At 28.3% G+C, this 17,153-nt stretch overlaps 1 protein-coding gene across 2 annotated transcripts; it reads left to right on the forward strand.

Moving 5' to 3' along the window:
- The first annotated feature begins 10,686 nt into the window (after positions 1-10,686).
- LOC132946879 (uncharacterized) lies at positions 10,687-15,107 on the forward strand. Of its 2 annotated transcripts, none has more exons than XM_061016986.1 (7): positions 10,687-10,866; positions 11,295-11,507; positions 11,574-11,916; positions 12,003-12,203; positions 12,295-12,491; positions 13,233-13,372; positions 13,584-15,107. In XM_061016986.1, the coding sequence occupies exons 3-7, from the start codon at positions 11,623-11,625 to the stop codon at positions 14,069-14,071; spliced, it is 1,320 nt and encodes a 439-aa protein (XP_060872969.1). In that variant the 5' UTR covers positions 10,687-10,866; positions 11,295-11,507; positions 11,574-11,622; the 3' UTR covers positions 14,072-15,107. The 2 variants fall into 2 exon arrangements, with proteins under 2 accessions (XP_060872969.1, XP_060872968.1); XM_061016985.1 differs by lacking the exon at positions 10,687-10,866 and adding an exon at positions 10,875-11,174.
- The last annotated feature ends 2,046 nt before the right edge of the window (positions 15,108-17,153 follow it).

Below are 17,153 nucleotides of genomic sequence, written 5' to 3' on the forward strand. Positions count from 1 at the left end.
AGGCTGATTGCTCATTCTGGTTTTGTCCTAGACGGGTGATGACTGACTTGCTAGACACTCAGACACGGATTTCAAATTTAAATTTTTTTACACAAAAAAAAGCACCGGGCATACGCCGGGGGACCGTATCATGGCCCATGTGAGATTTCTAGACACCAACACTCAAACTTAACTTTTAAACATTCCCGCCTTCGAAACGAGACCACCAAAAAGCCATTTCTTATCACAAATAATTATCACCAAACCACCTTCCTATCACTAAAATCACTTTCATTACTTTACAAATGCTACTTTAATACATAACTCTGTCTCTATAATCGGCACTCACTTTCAGATACCACGGTGGCAGGGTCCAGGGGGGTACGAGGGCCCTAATTAGCAATTAGCATGAGGTAGTATTATTTCTAGAATAAAACATTAAAAATAATTAATGTAAGTATGGAACTATTAAATATTAATTATACTCGAATATTCGAGTCATGTATACTATATTGTATTTATATTGCTGGTGTATTTTGCTTTAACATATTCATTTTTTTATACTATTAGTTATTAATTATTGTTTGCTACAACATTAATTATACTTAAATTTGAATTATATAATATACAGCCAGTATTATAATATAATTATACGTCTGCTATATAGTTACGGACGTGTTTTGTCCATGTGATATTTTGTTAGTATATTCCGCGATTTCACCATGACGATTCGAAATGTGCAAATATTGCTCATGCGACTTCCCTCTTGTCCACGGCGTCGGCAAGTCGGCTATAGTCATAGTATTATATTAATTATATTCTATATACTTATAGCAAACATATTATTATTGCGATGGTCGTTGGTGGTGTTTCGTCGTATTCGTAAATTATATTTTAAGTACTCATTAAAAGGAGGTGAATTCATCCGCGGTCATGGCCGTGGACGACATTTATTATTTTTAATTCCTATTTTTTTTATGTTGAATTAAATGAGGTTTTCGTTCATTTTTATTTGATTTTTTTGATTTTGCCTTCATTTTTTTTGCATTAACATGTACTTTCAATTTTCATCCCCACCCCCCCCCCCCAAAAAAAAAAAAAATTTCTCAAGTGCCCGAAAATTGTCTAAAGTGGCCCTCAAAAAATATTTATTGTTGAGTCATGGTTTATTATGATATTACGATGTAATTATATTTATTATTTTTAAATATTACGAAATACGTTTTTGATATTTCGTGTAAGTACTATCATAATTATTTAACAATATTTAGGTACCTATTGTATTATAGCTATATTATATGCATCATCACATGTCGTTCCCGCTAGTAATATTACGCCGTCAAAATCGTGCACCGTCTATGTGGTTGGGTTATCGACTTATCGTTATTACTCGACATCATTTTGACTGTGAAATCCACCATAAATTACACCGTGAGTGCGGGGTGGTGTATATTATAATATTACGATATACTATAGTATAATACAGTTTATAACAATATGTCAATATATTATGTGTTATATCATAATAGTAACGACTGATTCATTATAATATTTAAACGGATGTACATAAACGGGAAATATTATTAAAATATTCAAATTTATCAAATTTATCCGTAGACTTATCCTTGTGAATGAGACTGTATTGTTCGGATATTATATTTTTCACTATATTGAGATTATCAGCGTTAACACTTAATAACCGTTGTATATGAAACATAATATTTTACCATTTATACCGATAACAACCGCCAATGTTCCGCAGTCCCTTAAATTGTATTCCACATTTCGCTGTGTAATAATGCGAAATTATAATTAATGTGAAGAATTTGTCACCAGTACAGTAGATAGGTACGACGCTGTACATCACATTTGCTAATCTGCAGTAACGGATTTTTAACATTTTTTGAAGGAGGGGGGATCTTAATCATCTAACATATTATTATTATCAGCAATTAGTGCGATGTGAATTCGACTTTTTCACATTTGCATGTCATGTATAGTCATATAGAAACTCTTCCGTTTGCGTAGGTACGCACAAAAGACAATTTATAGTCTATACGTATTTTATGACAAGAATAAAAAAAATTACTGTTTAACGTATTTTTTGGGGGGTGGGGGGCGTCCATTATCATCTTGTCAACTTTTCATTTAACTAAAATGACTAGACTTATAATGGTAGGTAGTTGCAGAGTTTTAAGTTAGTTAGACATTATGCATTGGACGGGTTTCAAACAAAAACACAAACTATCAATTTGACTATTTATGATTTTTTTCTAATCGAGTACTATTTTTAATGGATTATAAAATATGCACTTACTCATTTAAATGGTATTTAATAATCGTTTTTTACGGGAATATTATACACTAAATACACTACAACTGTAAACACTAATCATATTATTATACTATTAAAGCATTCTGTTATGAACATTGTCGAGCGCCGCAGTGGCTGAATGCTTTTAAAAGTCGCAAATTATATAAATACTTGATAGGTACTAATTACTACTATAGCACTATGCTATTTAGTATTTTGATGTGATTTTGGCTCCACATTATATTTTAAGACAACGAGTTCAGTAAGTTCAGAGTTGGCACGTCATCAGATCACAGTATATTTAGTATTTCAAATAATATCCATTTATACCAAACGACTATATTAATATATACATAACATATGCATTTAGTGAACGTTTACCCTACCGCTGTATGAAATAATATAAAAGGTTGATGGATGGCAAGCGATAATAATATAATATTTATAATATGTTATTTGACCATTTATTTTGTCATAACATTTACCACGCGTGCACGTGCGTGCGAGTATCGTTAATTCGTCAATCGTAATAAATTATGATATTATAGTATTATACCTACTCGTTGAGATGCGAACACTCGGGTAATATTCAAGTAGCTATAGAGTGATATAGAGTGCGTTTTTCTTTAAGTCTATATTATTGTGTGCTATGTACAATGAAGAAATTATTATCTGTGCGATTATGAATATAGATATCGTATGAACTATGAAATATATGACATATCTACCGATACGTATTTTATAATATAATATTATAATACATTATGCATATACTTAACAGGTATTGAGGTAAATACTTATATAGTTATTGTTTAAATTATATGGACGACATTGGCACGGCCAGGAATTTTCAACGGGAGGGGCGGAAGTTATAATAGTAATAATATATTTAGATTAATTGTTGTAGTAGTACACAAAGAGTTGTAGTAGTAAAGACACAAATAAGGGAATTTATGGGACAGTGGCCAATGCGGAAGAAATAACCCCTAACCTCCCCCTGGGAACATCATTGGTGGTCGATGTGAGTGGGGATACGAGGGATGGCATAAACCTCCACTTTTAGATTCTGAGCGGAGAGATTGATGTTCCTGTTAGTTTTAGGATGTGTGAATTTAAACTTTAAGGATAGTTCCTGGTAACGAACTGAATTCACTTGGTACTTAGAGTTGTCTAAAGTAAAATTCCTACTATTTCTTAAAATTTTTTAAAATAATCGGGAAGAAGCAACGTAAGCATCCAGAGAGTCATTCTGCTGTGAAGTAGGTTTTCAGTGTATCTTGTCATTGTCCATTGAGTAGGTCACTGCCGTACTGGGCGTGTGACATTTGAATCCAATGATACACCATTGGCCATTGTCATTTGCGGGCAAGTTCCGGAACTTGATAGTCATTTCTTACTAAAAAAAATCGTTACTATCATTCGTCACTTATGTAAAATCATATTGTACTACCTAGTACCGATGTTATCACTTATATCAGCTATCATAAAATAGAGTACTATTACTCTATTGTATCATATATTATACAAAAGCTATTATTTATTTTATTCCCTATACTATTCATACTGCTTAAATTTTGTATTCAATTGACAATATTATAGGTATTCAAAGGTTTCTGTAAGTAAATAATAATGCAGAAGTGCTAACTGTAACAATTCTAAGACCAAGATGGAACATTCTAATTCAAATACCCAGAGGTATGGAGCACTCAAAATAAAAATATTTTAAGATATTTAAAAAAGTTGAAGCCCATCCCAAACTGTAAGAATCTAAAACATTTGACCGTGTGGTGTGTGTTTTAAATACAATAATAATACAATTAACGGTTTTTACGTTGAACACATTTTTAACTTATCAATACGTTTTGAATGAGTACTTAAAATCGCTACGCTCAGAATCTAAAAAACGGTTCATGAAGTGTTCAAAATTTTTAAAATTATCAATTATTTTTATTCACACATTTCTTGATTATTGTACAATTAATATACGATATGTCGATATCGTACACGTACATATAAATATAGATATCAAATGTATATAATATAACTTGTATAGGTATTTAACACACAACACACAAATCATAACATAGTGCCTACCTACATCTGCAGCAGTGGTTTGACGCCCAAACATAATTTATATAATTGTCGGCAAAGATAGGTACTATACCGTATGGTGTAGATTAATGTTGAATAGGTATGTGCGAAAAACATATTATTATAATTAGATACTAAAAGTATTCGGTCACTGTGCACACATATCAAAGTGTGCTTGTCGTTGATATCAATTACAATACAAGTAATATATATATATAAATATATAGTATCGTTATTACTAAATTGTTTACAGTGCGTATACGCTTAACTATATTATTTAACATGATTTATTGTTCGTATTATAGACACGTAGTCGTCATCAACGTAAATACGATACCTTATTCGTATGTATAATTAGTGTGTTTAAGGTTTGTCATAACTTTGCTAAGAGTAAATGCGACGGATGAGTATCATAGGTAAACACTGGTCACTGATTAGTGAGCTGTTTTGTAAGTACAGATCCGTAATATAATGTCCGCGCCACAACAATAGTAATTAAATGCACACAATCATCTATTATATTATTAATAACATCGCATAATACCTATATGTGTATATGACGTATACGATGCGGTCATAATAGTCAAAGTTCCATCATGTAGCATAGTGGGGGGCTATAATAATCCGGAAAGTATATGTCCGGACCGTATAATTCCGGAATGTATTTATCCGGACCGTATTTCGACGGAATCCAAAAAATATAAACCGTATTTTAACGGAACGTATAGTTCCGGAAAGTATATGTCCGGACCGTATAATTCCGGAACGTATTTATCCGGACCGTATTTCGACGGAATCCAAAAAGTATAAACCGTATTCTTCCGGAACGTATATGACCGGAACGTATTTGCCCGGACTCTTAAAAGGTAAAAACCGTATTCATCCGGACCGTATTTGCCCGGAACGTATTTGTCCGGAAAGTGTTGTAAATTGCCTATATTAAACCCCTTGCATAACACCAGATTACAATTAATAATCAGTTGGTGTATTTTTATGTTAAAAAAATTGTTTGTTTTGAACTGTTTTTTTCTGTTCAAAATGGTTTTTAAACAAAAAAAATTGTTTGAGTTTCAAGCAGTTCAAACAGTATATATTTTTAAACGGTTCAAAACAAAAAAAACTCAATATTACTTGGAGTTACACTGTTTTAAACATATTACGTTTTATTCGTTTTAAACAATTAACGAAATATTCAAAATAAATGTTTTGAATTTATGTTTTAAACATGTTTAAAACAAGTTGTTTAAAACTTGTTTTGTAAACATATTTGTAATTACGTAATTAAGTATTGTCGTATACTCCGATTGCTTTCGACGTACATAATAATTAAACTCACACCATGTCACACACGAATCGCGGACATTCTCCCCCCCCCCCCCCCCCCGGTACTGTTTCGGTGTAGTAGGACATTCCCCCCTTTTTTTAAAAGTTTACTATTTAAAAATATAATATTATTATTTAGTATAAATATATTTATGCCTAATTTCAAATATTTTCATAAATATAATAAATTATTAATTAATAAATTACTTATTATTTTTTAAATTTTTATTGTTTCAAGTAAGTAGTTCAGTTAATCAAACATATACATTTATAATCTATTACATTTATGAAAATAAAAACTATTTTATATATTTTATATTTTATTTAAAAAAAAAATTTCATATTAAATAATAAATAATATTATATTGTTAAATTCAATATTATTAGTCAATAATTAATTAAAAAAAATTGGAGAAAAATGTCCGCATCAAAAATATAGGGGGGGATGTCCCACTAAACCGAAAACAGTCGGGGGGGGGGGGGGAGGGAAATGTCCATTTACCGTCACACACACCGCGGCCCAATGTATTGATTTTACAACGATTTGTGCTTTTATATTTTATTTTTATTTTGTGTCTACCATCACCTATTAGGACAGCAAAAATTATGTGATTGTATACTTCAGCATTTTTTCTAATAGGAAAGTGAATCTAGTCATTACTTTGTTGGCTCAAAACTCAAAAGTAAAAAATTCCCAGTAGTTTCAAAGCGCCATGAAAACGAAAAAAAATTAAGAAAAAAAGGTAGTTTCTACACAAAACCAGTTATCGACAAAATCATTTTTCTGTCGTACTCAAAAATGAATAACCGCTCCACCGTAGAAACTTTTAATTTTAACAACATTTTTATATGATATAATATGTGCATTAACACAACAAGAAAACCAACTGAACATAGATAGGTACTTAAAATTGTCACCAAATAATTAAAATAAAATATTATAATTTATAATCGTCTGTACCCAGTGTCGGCTGGCTAATATTGGACTCCCACGACAATAATTTTCAATAGGCCCCTTTACACAAAAAAAAAAAAAATTAAAAAATGTTTTTTACATAATATGTAGTTTTACTTTTCGTGTAAGTGCGAATAAAATTAATTCATAACTATAACAATACTAGAATCCAAAGTCCAAACTTATGAACATGGTGTTATAATTATGAGATAAATAAATAAATAAATAAATAAATGGTTTGACAATGGTTTTGGTAAAAAATATATTGGTACTTTTTATGTTTAAATAGATACAAAATAAAAATAAAAATAGTTAGGTATACAATTATTATACATCTACGGTATATTTAATAATTGGAAAGTCAGTTACTCTAATTCGATAATATATAGATATTCTAGTACAGTTTTTTTTGTATGTGTATCGTATGAATAATAGCCTCCTTTTCCCAATGTCTAAAAAAAATATATTTTTAAAACGTTTAAAATCTGTTATGTAGATTTAAATATGGATAAAACACAATTTTAAAATCGGTTTAATTTTGATCGAACTAAAGCAACTTATATTTTCAAAAATACTATATAATAATATAACTAGTATTGTAAAATTGTATATGGTTTAGACACTTTTATAAGTAATGCTAATCAAATAGGTAAATATTAATAAAGAACACATACAACTTGAATTCAATGATATAATATTATCATTGTATAAGAAAAACGATTCTGAGCGGAGATGATTTGTCAGTCTGGATATTTTATATTGAAATATATTTATTTTTTTATTCGTTTTTATGGTGATAAACAAAGCGTTAGAAATTAAAATCCCAATTTTAGCGGTTTTTTGTAATTTGTCGGTGGTTTTTCCGTGTCATTAAATAACTATTGAGAAAATCAAAAAATGACGTCCCTAAAGTACCGCCTTGATCCAATTTGCTAAAAGATAAGATACTACATATTGAAATCAAAGCACTCCTTCTAGTAGAAATTTTGTATACAGGATAAAAAAAATAAAATAAATAAACATCATTGTAAAACCACTAGCTTCATAGCTCCGCTCAGAGAATTTGATATAGTTATGTTATAACTTATAACTTTTATAAAAATATTTCCTAAAATACATTACTTCATTCATTGTTGATCTTAGATAACTTTTCAACTTTTAACTTTTTAAGGTTGAAAAAAATCGCCCTGGCAATGTACAAAACTACAAAATATTTGATTTAAAAAAAAAACTCGGTATTTTTCAACCATTTTCGGTACCAAACTGATAACGGGCCGGGAGAGGCTGTCTATACCTACTACCTACATGATAAAATGTTCATAATAGGCAATTTAAATGTTGAAAACTTTTTTTTCTTATTATTGATCAATGAAATCTAAAATCTTGAACAATTAATACAAGGTTCTTCATAATAGTTGTTATGAAGATAAACAATGAAGATTTTAAGTTCAGATTTCTACAAAATTAGTCAATCTCAATATCACGAACATTTGCAAATCATTTTTCGGTTCAAAATGTATAAGATGTTTAATTTTTAATGCTTGGAAATTTAAAACGAGATATCTCATAAGTGGGTAATATTGTAACTAAAAAATCTAAAAAAATATATAAGCACAGATTTTTTTATAGTTATTTTAAGTTGAAACTTGGAGAAAATTAGATGTTTAAATGAATATTAATGATATTTTTTATTTCATTATAACTCAAAAACATTATTTTTGGTGACTATTATAACTTTTACCTATAATATTATATTTTATACACACAATGAAATTGTATAATGCAATGTTTTCTGCAAAATGTAATGGCACATGGCGTGTACCCTACAAACTCCTGTTTTTTTATGAATGTACATATAATCATACATAAATCATGCATGAATCATGATATACCATTGTATGTAGGTACACAGACCTGCTCAGGACGTGTTAACGTTGGAACAATATTCTAGTTTACAGCCTTCGCTTGTAAGTTAACGGCGAAAAATTTCAAAAAATATTGTTTTCCCAAAACGCGATTTTGTTAAAAGAGCACTTAGAATTAAATTTGAGATGAATTTGAACTAAAAATGAGATGCAAGTACTTATTGCCTATAAGAAAAAAAATTGTCTTGTTTCAGGTCTAATAACACCCTAAGATCCCAAAGTAACGTAACTTTTTGTTATATATTATTATATAAATGTTTTATGATCTTCATTCTTAAATTTATTTTATTTAGTTAAAATACATATATTATGTCAACTAAAAAAATAACAAGAAGTACATATAGTAAAGTAAATGTGTTTAAAAATTAAACAAATTAAAACAGATAATTATTTTTAGGTTCTATTTAATACTTGACGATACCAGTTACATTGGTAAAAAAAAAACTTTTATACTGTAGGTACCATGGTCGTTTATTTTTATTAAAAACTATAATTTAGAACAATGCAAATATGTAGCATAAATTATAAATTTGTCGATCGCAACGTAGTGTTGTCGAAATAAACCAAGAAGACAAGATCGTGATAGCGCAAGGCAAAACGTATTAGGTACCTTTAGACAAGGTAAAAATTAAAACTAATAATTTGTGTTAAGTTATATTATTTTATTTTATTTATTATTATTAATTAGTCTAGACACATTTAATGTAACAGTTACCTAGAATGGGTATCATTTATTAATTTGAAATAGCGGATCCTTGGAAATAATAATATAATATTTAATTCCACGTAACCCGTACAATTGTAGGTCTATAAAGGTAAGTAAGCATAATGTCTAGACTCTTTTGTTTTGTTTTTATAACAATTTTAAATCAGTTATAATATTTACTTATACCTCTTATATATATAATTAATTTATATATATCAATACGGGTATATAGTTATTTATTATATTTCTTATTTTTGAGTTTTGAAATTTGTCATTCTTCATCAAGACTTCAAGGAGGATTAATGTTGGTAGTTTAAAATTTTGAATATTATAAATTATAATATTCAAAATTTATAATATTATATTTATTATATCTGCTCAAATATATACACACTTTTACAATGAACCATGATGGATACCGATATGACAATAATGGTAAAAAAAAATGGAATCACGTAAGTACCTAATCACACATCATATTATAATAAAAATATACTATATATATAATATATACCGATTTTTTTTTAACCATAGTTCATTAAGCTAATACACATTATAACTATTACATTTTTTTATAAATAATTTTATGTATACATTATATATTATTTTATATTAGATTCTGAGCGGATGTGTTTTTTTTATAAAATTTGTTTCCGTGTACACGATAAGTAGGTAGTTGAAATAATGCTTCGTTTTCCAACTTTGAAAGTTTTACACTAGAGTGAATCTATATTGTATAAATCAAAAAAAAAAACCCTTCGTAAACTTCTTGTAAAAATGGCTAAGAAAAAAAATATTAGATCATTAAGCACTATAAAGATGTGATATAATGAATTAATGCTAAGTATATTGAATTTAAGTAAACGTATTTTGTTTCAATAATTTATTTACTTGGCGAGGAATTAACAAAGTGTGATGAACAAAATAATTAAATGGCCAGTGCCGTATTTCCCAGTAAACACTTTAAGCTAGTGCTTTGGGCGGTAAATTATTTTTAATATTACATTTTTATTATTATATGTTACTAGAACTGAAAGCAATGCAACTAATTATAAAATGTTTTTAGAGCAACGAGATTGTGGTAATTTTTATTGTAAGGTGATTTTTAATTTCAAATTTGTAGAGTTTATCACCTTATAATAGCATTGCTGCGTTAGATATTTATGATTATTTTAATAATATTATTATTAATATTTATATTAATCAAAATTTTTTTTTCAGAAATAATTCCTCGCCAAGTAAATAAATTATTGAAACAAAATACGTTTACTTAAATTCAATATACTTAGCATTAATTGATATCACATCTTTATAGTGCTTAATGATCTAATATTTTTTTTTTACTTAGTCATTTTTGCACGAAGTTTACGAAGGGTTTTTGTTGTGATTTATACAATATAGATGGTTATGACCCGCCGACCGCAGACACTCGTCGTCATTTGCTCCCACCTAGGCCTCGAGCTGCATACACGAAATTGAGTGGGGGAACCGGCCGATGCGACGACGACGGCTAGCGTGATTCTGAATTTAATATAAATTTCCTTTAAAAATGCCGCACTTTTTCATGAATAACGTAAGCGCCGCCCCTAATCGAATCTATTTTTCTACTACAGATTATCCAAACAAACACAAAAAAATTAAATAAATATCACTCCATTGTAAAATCAATACATTCATTGTTCCGCTTAGAATCTAAAATCTAATTATTATATAATTAAATAATTTTAAATATAACAAAATATATTGTGTATAATATGATATTATAAAATTGATATTTTAAATTAAATTATCCTTTGGTGTGCTTAAATGTGTGTGGATTGACTGTTAATACTTTTATTTTTTAACTCTCGATCCTTTTTATTATTTTGAAATACATAATAGGTACCTAATACTATATTATATTTTACAAATTTTTTTTTTGCTTTAAATTTTTAATTATTAGAAAATATAGCTTATATGAATTCTTGTAGTTCATAAATATTGTATATTGTTATTCAATAGTTATTACAAATGTAGCAAAAGTACCATGCACTTTAGTCCTGGAACCATGAAAAAGATGGCCGACGGAACAATTATAGTGATGAGGTCTCACTCTAATCATGAGCGTGAAGATGATACCCCTCAGTTAATAGATGCTTTAAAAGCAGTACTAAAAAGAAGAGCTGCTGCTGAAAATATTTTATTAAAAGAAATTTACGACGAAGAGTGCTTAAGGTAAATTTTAGAAGTTTTATTATTGAAAAATTAATTATAATTGCTTATACTTATTTATTGATTTAGGCATCCAATAGCAGCTAGCTTATATCCATAGCCTACAGCTGAATCTTTAATGCGTTTGGCCCGTAGGTCAGTAATGCCTAGATTGCCTGGGAACCTTCAGGAACTAGCATCCTTATTTGATAATGGGCATCTTCAAAGATTCAATTGTTGTGACATTACGATATTTAGGAGCTGTATTCGTGACCTTGATGGTAAAACTAGCCTGATATTTGCATGTCCAGTTTTGTCACAAAGTTTTTGTGGTACTGGAATTGAGGAGCTTCATGTAGACGCTACTTTTAAAGTGGTTCCAGTAAACATGGGCTATCAATTATTGAGCGTACATGCTATGATACAAAATTATGTAAGTATATTATACCTAAAACAAAAATTTAACTTACAATTGTTTTTATTATATTGATGTTCATTCATTTATTTATTTATCTATAGTCAATACCAATTATATTCGCACTAATGGAATCAAAGTCTAGGAATTCATATGACAGTGTATTTCGATATGTTAAAGATAATCTTTTAGCAAACATTTCTCCAAGGATTATCATAAGTGATTATGAATCTACACTTAGAGATGTTCTACAATCATATTTCCCTGAAGCTCGAACATCTGGTTGTTGGTTCCACCATAATCAAGTACCTACCTAAAAAATACAAATTTTTATTTTTATTATAATTTTGCTTAATGATTAGTATACTTAAGTTATTTATATTTAAATCTTTTTAGGCAGTTTTTAAAAATATGAAAAGTAAAGGATACTATAGGCTTGTAAATACTAATCAATTTGCACTGCAAAGCTTAAACCTTTTATTTGGCCTTCCACTGCTTCCATATCAGGATATAGAAAGAGCATTTCAATTAATTAAAATGTATGCAATCAACCATGGAGTAGCGATGCATAATTTATTTGACTATTATGAGAGGTAATTAGTTGTTAATATTTAAAAATCAATACATATTGGATTGTTGTAAAACTATTAATGTACAATGGTTTTATGTTTTTTTTCTTTGTCATAATTTTTTGGAGCAGTAAAATATTTTGATGTTCTACTTTAACTCAGTATTTAAAGGTGTTTTCTAGAAGAAAATTGGATCTAATTGGTACTTTGGGAATTAGGTCGTTAAAAGTAAAAATGCATAGTATTTTTTTATAAATATTTAAAAGGTTTTTTTTGCTATTTGTAGATATTAAAATTTTTTTTTTATTAGCATTTTTTTTTTTTGTTTAGGTAGTATAAATTTAGTTTTTGGTTAAAAAGTACAGTAATAAGTAGTTCTGATTGAAATTCAAAAATCTAATAAATATGTATAGGAAAATACATTTTTTTTATACACATTTGAAGTTCAAATTTTAACGAAATTCGATATTTAAACAAAGTATATCAACTGTATTTTTTTTTTTTTTTTTAATAATTCAAAAGAAATTTTTAGTAGTAACTTGAAACTGTTATGTATATTTTGTATTTTACTATCACAGTGACTTTTATAACTTATATTTAGATTCATTTAAAGGTGAATATCTGTACACTATACCCTAAACCTAATTACTTATAGTAGCTTATTAAGTAAATACTTGGTTTGTAATGTTTGTATTGTACAGTTGAATATTTGAATACCATAAATAATACTTATTTATTATATATTTATACCTGTGTTAACTATAGGTATTGGTTGCGCCGTGTGGGAACTCAGATAATTTCAGTTCATGGACTTCCTAGGCGTACAAACAATAATATTGAAAGTTTCCACAATAAATTAAGATTAAAATTTTCAGTGACTCATCCCAATCTATGGATATTTTTAAGTATGTTAATCAATATGATTAATTAAATACTACTTGTTTTAAAAGTTATTTTTAACGTTTGTAAACTGAAAATACTAATTATATATATGTATGGATTGTGATAAATATTTTATAATATAATTTATATTATCTAATGTATTACCAAACAAATAAGTATGCATCTTCTGATAATTTATGTTTCTGAAATTTACTTATAACATTTTTCTTATAGGTAATTTGAGTAATTTATTTAATAATTACCATGTTATAATGAGGCAGCTTGAAAATAATCTTCAACCTACTAGGAGTCTGAAGGCAAAATATTTATTACAATCCAAAAGACTTAAAAATGCCACAAGCCAATACGATGCTGGGATCATAAGTATGTGGCAGTTCATGCAATTGACTTCGTATACCACATCAAGATATATATCTCGACATATAAATTGGATCAATGAGGTAGATCCAAATTCTGAGCCAGAAGTGGAAGCTGCTGCTGTTGTACAGCCAATTCAGGAACCACAACTGCCAATAGCTCCACAAGTGTCAACGTGCATAGTATGTTTGAATGCAAGAGCAGCAAATATTCAACAGCATATTGTTATTCCTTGTGGTCATGCATGGGTTTGCAACAATTGCATTACATCCCTTCCAGCACCAACAAGATGCCCATTATGTCGAATGGAAGAAGTCACTTTTCAAAGAATTTTCTTAAATTAAACTTTTCTATTAGTTTTAAAATATTTAATTGTTCATCAAACAAAACTACACAATATGACATACAAATTAATTGAAAAATGTTGTGATAGCTATGAAGTATTTCAAGAAACTGTTGATTTTTTCTTGGAAAACAGCCAACATCTTCTAGCATTTCCATGTGCTGATCACAAAAATGACATTTTTTTATTTATAATTACTTATTATATTACCATGAGAATGAGACAATACTCACGTATATCTAATCAAAAGCAAAGTTAGAAATCACGCAAAAAAAAAAAACTTTTAAAATTGATAGCAACATAGTAACTAGTAATACGCATTCATTTATTTAGAAATAATAGTGAATATAAAAAGTTCGTCGTTGATTTGAATTTTTGAATTTTTGATCGTTGTTCAGTTATCACTAGCATCCATGACGAAGTATTATTTCGTCATGGTAACCACTAAATAAAACCTTATCAAATTGTTATAAAATGTTTATAACATTATAACACCTTTATTCGTGCAATAAAATGCATTTTTGGAAAAATGTTAGTTAACACCTTTGTCCATTGACCCCTTCAATTAAGAATAGTTTATCACCTATAATATTATTTTTTTTCATATTTTTATTCAAGTTGCAGTACACAATAATAATATGACATGTCTGTGTTGCAATCAGTATTTTCGATCAGTTATTATCGGGCATATACTTTCCGGAACTATACGTTTCGTTAAAAAACGCGCGTTGTTGTCCTGTTAATTAGGTATTTAGGAATAGTGGAAAATTAAAATATAATGTATTAATTGTTATTATACGAATATTAACATGATAAGACGTTATAATAATAATAATATGTACCTAAGTATTAGCCATTAAGGCTTTAAAAATTTAAAGTCCCAAGCTAATAATACATAGTTAGCTATTATACATGTTTAATATTTTAAAATATATTACAATTTTCTACTATTTTTTGAACCATCAAAATAACTAAACTGGATTGTTTTTATTTAATGCAATACCTATCAATAAGAATTTATTTATACCTATTTAAGATACAATTAAAATGAATATAAAACCCTTTTGGTTATTAATAAATAATAATATAAATATACAATTGTTGTAGGTACTTATGATACTATGCATTTTTTGACTACATCATCCTATTTTATTATAACATCATATAATATATTATATATTATATTATATCAATGTAATGGTTAATGGTTATGATGATTTAATAAATAAATAATATATATTGTTGGAAAAATTAACTGCATGTGCCAATTAAACAGGAACTTCATAAATTAATGAATTAAACAGATTGCCTGTTTAAACTATTTGAAAAAATATCCATCGAGCTCTCATAATATGGTATGTAATATGGTAATTTGTTAATGTATCTGCATCTTATTTTTAAGCTCCAAATTATATAGTTCTGAAGCGTACTGAATGGTCCACAATGTTCGAAAGTTTACTTTCTTAAAAACAAATTACGCGTTCATCCTGGAGTGATCATACGACATACGTTTTAATTATTATTTAATTCAACTCTGTGAAGGTACTAAATGTTTTAAAAAAAGTTGTTTTTTTAAATATCCAATGATTATAAAAATTCGTCAAGTATTTAACAGCTTTACTGTAATGGATGTGTTAAATTTAAAGCACACGACAAGAAATTATTCTGAGTGAAGACTGTCTAACTTTTTGGTAGATACCTAACCTAAGTTACAGAGAAATAATTTTAATTACAAACAGATTTAAATAAAAAAACTGACATTTTTGTAAAGTAAATTCATATTCATCGCTCCATTGACCACTAATAGAATAATAAAAAATATATTGTATTATGGGTATTATTTATTTTTATTTATACAAAATTTATTATAATATAATATGACCAAATTATGATCACATATTATCTTTGTAATAAATAAAAATGAACACTGGCAATAAAGATCTAGCAATAAAGTTCTCAACTTTCTTTTTCAGGGGTTTCAAATAGGCAATTTACAATACTTTCCGTAAATATACGGTCCGGATAAATACGTTCCGGTTAAATACGGTTTATTAGATTTTTTTAATTCCGGAGGTATACGTTCCGGCCAAATACGGTTTTTAACTTTTGGATTCCGGCAATATACGTTCCGGAATTATACAGTCCGGATAAATACGTTCCGGGAAAATACGGTTTAGTATTTTTTTTAATTCCGGAGGTATACGTTCCGGCCAAATACGGTTTTTCACTTTTGGATTCCGGCGATATACGTTCCGGATTTATACGGTCCGGAATTTATACGTTCCGCCCATTTATTTTCCGGATTAATACGGCCTCCCAGCATAGTTATAACGATATAGGTATAATATTGGTATTTAAGTAATGCAGATTTGTAGATGTAGCCTTACACCCTGTTCCGTAGCTACAACGCGTATATAAGTGAACATGATAATAATAATATGTTATACGCATTACGCACATACGAAGAGATGACGTGTGTCAATTGTGTTGCATACAGAGTGATTCACCAAGCATGCTCACCCCCCTTTTTTCACCAATAATGCAGTTGTTCAAAATATGATTATTTAATTTTTTTAATAAACGTATAGACAATATTTTTTTTTAATTCTTAAGATTTTTCGTACTACTTAAGGATCACAAGTGTTCTAAGGAGATTATATTATTTTTCAAATAAGAACCCCCCCCCCCCCCATCCCACCACTTTTTAAGTGTTTAAATTATTTGATGGTTCATTTTTCTGGAAATTTAGACAAAATCAAAATTTGAGTAGTTTCTTAGGTATTAGACTTTGTGTGTTTAGAATAATAGTTCCAATGTCCATATTATGATAATGTGTTTGGAAGATAATATTATTAGGGCTATGGTGACAAGAAAATGTTAGTTTACAGTTCATTTTTATCTGTCAACATTTTTAATTTGTAAAAATGGGCCAATTATAATAAACACTAAATCCAAGATTACATCTATTTTTTGTAAAATTATTATTAAGGATTATTATGATAACAACTGAAAAACTATCTAAAACAGTTGATCGTGTGATATGTATTTTAATTACAATTATAATACAATTAACGGTTTTTACA

Source organism: Metopolophium dirhodum, chromosome 6, assembly GCF_019925205.1.
Source record: "Metopolophium dirhodum isolate CAU chromosome 6, ASM1992520v1, whole genome shotgun sequence".
NCBI classification, from domain to species: domain Eukaryota; kingdom Metazoa; phylum Arthropoda; class Insecta; order Hemiptera; family Aphididae; genus Metopolophium; species Metopolophium dirhodum.